Here is a 4,299-nt window from a genome sequence, read left to right as displayed (position 1 = left end):
TATACAATGTTTATTTGATACCCATTCCATTCTTCTCTCTTTCTCTCATCCCCTCTTTCTCAGATCATATGATGTTGTCGTGTAACCCAGTAATATGTTGCACATGACCCAGTGGTGGGACGCTGGAGGCTGGCTCTGAAAAGGGCTAACGTTTGCACCAGACGCGTCACACGGCAATTCTCAGAATATATTTGTTTGTATGTTTGAGCATTTTTAATACCTGTGTTTGGTTTGTTAGACATGTTTGATGTAGATTTTTGTATTATGAATAAAATAAAAAAAATGAATTACAAATGAATTTGAAAAAATACGTTCCGCAGGAGACCCAGTCCAATGTCCCTCCTCAAGCACCTGCTGACGTATTCCATTTCACCAGGCACTCAGGGATAGGTGGCTGTGTGTGTGTGTGTGTGTGTAGCTTACCTTGTCGTTGTATTGTATTGGACAGTCTTTGTGTCCTCATATGTCTTGGTGAGATTGCTGTTTATATACGGACACAATTTCATGTTTGTTACACTTTTAGGTCAGGAGGTGGGAGAAGATGTGTGTCTGTTAGTGGAGGGCAGGATCATGCTAATATAATAACCCAGGCTGCAGCCGAATGCTACGATTTTCTTGGAAACATGTCCGACTGGTTTCCAGGGTGCCATGAAAATGATCTGTTGATGTTTTTTCAGCTATAGTTTGATATCATAAAGCGCCGTCTGTTCTTGATCTATCAAACTGTTCTCGATTTGGTACAGACTGGTAAGAGAATCGACTGATCGACTGATCAAGGTACAGATACCTCCCACAAGGTTAATGTCCCCTCGTTAATATACCAGATAGCATCATCAACTGAATCAGATACTTCATTTTTGTATTTTTTTTTTTTTCACCTTTATTTAACCAGGTAGGCCAGTTGAGAACAGGTTCTCATTTACAACTGTGACCTGGCCAAGAAAATGCAAAGCAGGGTGACAAAAACAACAACACAGAGTTACACATGGGATAAACAGACATACACACAATAGAAAAATCGATATACAGTCAAATCTACAAATCTTACTTAACATAGTGATGAGGCCTGATACTGGTATTGGAAATTAGTCAAACGTCGCCAATCAATTCCCACAAATCCCCCTCATATCTTTTTTTTAAAATCTTTTCACTGGTAATATACATGGGTTATTTGATTTTCAAACAACCAAACTGCCAGAAGCCAAAAAACGTGTTTGTTCTTGTAGCATAACTAGGAAGCAGACAGTTAATGATCAACTGACATTCTGTTAGCATACAGTGTAACTTAACACTGTTCATGTTCCCCTTTTGGTCGTGTGCGTGTGTGTGCGTGTATGTGCGTGCGCGCGTGTTTGTGCTTGCACCTTTGTCTACACTAAGGCTAATTTCCCATAGGAAGTATCCATTTGAAATAAATCACTAGGCACAGTCAATCACATTGACCTGAGACACAACCTCAATATCTTTTGGATAATAAACAGAGGCAGAAACGAATCAAACTAAACAAAAAGATAAGACCTATTAATGATTCTTTCTTCCTTTTAATTTTATTTGAGAATGACAGATGTACTGAAGACAGTTTTTCCAACCCATATTCCCGTTATTATGGACATACAATTCTCACCGCCTGTAGTCTGGTGCAACCACAGATAAAGAACACACAATGGAGTAGTCGTAAATCCTAAACGCTGTGTGTGTGTGTGTGCGTGCTTGCGTGTGTGTGTGTTTGGCAACCATTGCTGAGGCTAAACAGGACGTAGCCCAAAAATATGTTGTGGGATAGGACGGACCAGGACAGCTGGGGTACTTACTAATGGAACGAGCCAGGGCTGTCAGGGCTTTCCCTTTGAGTCAAGACAATAAGGAGCGTAAAGCTTTCCCAAAGACACTAAAATAAAAGTGTGTTTCTGTTGGAGTGAGTGTGTTTGTGTGTGTGTGTGTGGGGGGGGGGGGGGGGGGGGGATCCATGCAGTCGCCAGATGAGTGTTACTGTAGGTCCACATCCCAGAACCAAACCACTTTTATTTATTTTAGTGAGTTACGTAAGGATACAGTATCTACACCTGGATTCACAAAGAACCCAACTTTACAGACTTAGTCATGTAACAGATATAGGACTGTGGGCCATGGTCAAAGAGGATCGCTTAAAAGGTTAAGATGGCACGCATGGAGGAGGTCTGTTCTTAAAAACAGGAAGACAAGGGACAGAAGTGTTTTCGCCGAGCGTGTCTTCATGAATGTCAGGAAATTCAAGGAAGTGTTGAACCGGTGTTGAACTGTAATTAGGCTACATTTAGCATCGATCTTTAAGAAGACATGATGGCCTTCGGGGAAAGCAGGCAGGAAGTCCGTCCGAGTCCACTCATGGAACTTGGTTGGGGTCAAGCTTGGCATGATCACCCTAGGTACTAGCACTACCACCTGGTGTAGACTTTGGTCAATTGGTGACGTGACGAACATTTGAAAGTAAGCCGTGTCAGACAACAGCAGTTTTCCTCATTCACTCACACACACACCCATTCTTACTTATTTAGGCCCAGTGGTCGTGTGGGAGCATCTAGGCCATTGAAAACTCCTCTCCAATTCATCCCACCAATTGAAATGGACTCGATGCATGTATGTTTATATTCAAAATGTGCACACCATGTGTGAGTATGCCGCCTGATCTACAAAAAACGAACCTTCGGTTTGCGGCCCTGATTTAGTTTAGATTGAAGCCACCATCCAGCCTCGAGTGTTTGTTATGGTTATGTAGCCGGAATCGTTAAAGGGGGAAATGGTCAATATTATTGTCAGTATTATTCAATGGTAATGTTTTCAACTCAAACAAGAAGGGCTTAGCTAACCAGTTGTTTTCATCACTCTCCTCTGAATACTCCAAATGGAACCTTAATGACACCACCCACACACAACAATGCCATGTCTCACTGGGTAAAATGAATAGAATTCTCCAGCATAGATCGAAATGTTTTATTTTGAACAGTGTTGGCTCCATAGAATTGGGAATTAGAATACAGTAGTCATTTAATAGGCTCTATATGGTTTGTTCGCTAGTCCTTCTTTTTTTCAGTCGATAATAATAGTGGTGGCACGTGTGAATCGGGAATGAGTGATTGGAGGGGAATTTTCCATTCATTGTACAACGCAGAAGGTCAAGATAGTGGGCCTATATGCGGTTCAACTATTCTTCACGTTGGTTGCCTTCCCAAGATCCACCACCACCCACCCCAATTTAACCCCCGATAGAAACACTCGGCCCATAAGCCTTTTCATTCACCCTTTTTTGCCAATATCACTTACATCTGTCACTCCTAGTCATTCACAAAGCCATTATCACCCTTAAGAGATATCTAAGCAGCGAACATCCTTGAGGCTAATGTAAACTACTCCGAGGCGGAGGGGCTCCGATGTCACCGTGGATACGTGATGACAGCTTAAGTCAGAGGCGTGACTCTTGAGGGGTAACCCAGGCTGTCTGCCAGGGGCAGAGGGGCACCGAGGCACACCAGGAAGCAGAAGGGACTCATTTGAGGTGAAAGGCAGAGTGCTGAGGGTAAAGAATGTGACCGCTTGGTTCCTCTGCCCCACTCTGGACCCAAACATAGTGCGCTTACTCATGAGAGAGACGGGAGGACACTGTGAGAGATAAGCCCATAGAACTAGCGCTCCAGCATAGCCTATAGCTCTCACATAGTCTGCCTATGTCCACACTCTCCATTGTATACTATGCACATTTTATTTTATATTGACAGTTCTTTAAAATGATTTGCAAGACACATCCTCTCTGGAAGGCAATGCAATGTTCCATTCTATTCTATTCCCCTGTAAAGCCTACAATGAAATTGTCCAAGTGTCCATGTTACTCATATCCTTTATGATGGTTGGAAACTGGCAGCGAGCGCGTTAATAACGCTTTGTCGTGACTCCACCTTTTATGTAAATGTCTGTGTGTGAGTGGGGCTCAAGGCGCTGAGGGCGCACAGTGAATGGGGGAGCCGCCTTCACTACCGCTCTGCTTGGTGCTTAGGGAAGCTGGAGTGCACTGTGTTTATATTCCAATCGGGAGAAAGAATCGACCGTTCTGGATGTAGCCTCCAATCATGTTGTCGGCGTTGGAATGTGCATCAATACCGCAAGTGTGTGAATATTGAGAGCCGGGATATAAGGGCTGCCGACTGGAATTGTAGTCATGGGAGGCCAGATAACGCGAAATGCCTTGTACGGTAAGGAAAAATAACGTTTAGATACACATGGAACACGTCACCATTGCTTATACTGTACACACTGTAGGTTATCGTT

General features: G+C 43.2%; 1 protein-coding gene across 1 annotated transcript in view; it reads left to right on the top strand.

Annotated features, from left to right (window-relative positions):
• Positions 1-3,948: 3,948 nt before the first annotated feature.
• LOC139424540 (E3 ubiquitin-protein ligase NEURL1-like) overlaps positions 3,949-4,299 on the top strand; it is a 69,630-nt gene continuing 69,279 nt past the window's right edge. Inside the window, exon 1 of the mRNA XM_071176478.1 lies at positions 3,949-4,223. Coding sequence (XP_071032579.1) covers positions 4,190-4,223 — 34 coding nt within the window. The 5' untranslated portion in view covers positions 3,949-4,189. The remainder of the gene's footprint in view (positions 4,224-4,299) is intronic.

This window comes from Oncorhynchus clarkii, chromosome 13 (assembly GCF_045791955.1).
Source record: "Oncorhynchus clarkii lewisi isolate Uvic-CL-2024 chromosome 13, UVic_Ocla_1.0, whole genome shotgun sequence".
Taxonomy (NCBI): Eukaryota; Metazoa; Chordata; class Actinopteri; order Salmoniformes; family Salmonidae; genus Oncorhynchus; species Oncorhynchus clarkii.
The sequence above is the reverse complement of the archived record's forward strand: the minus strand, read 5'-3'. Positions and strand labels throughout refer to the sequence as shown.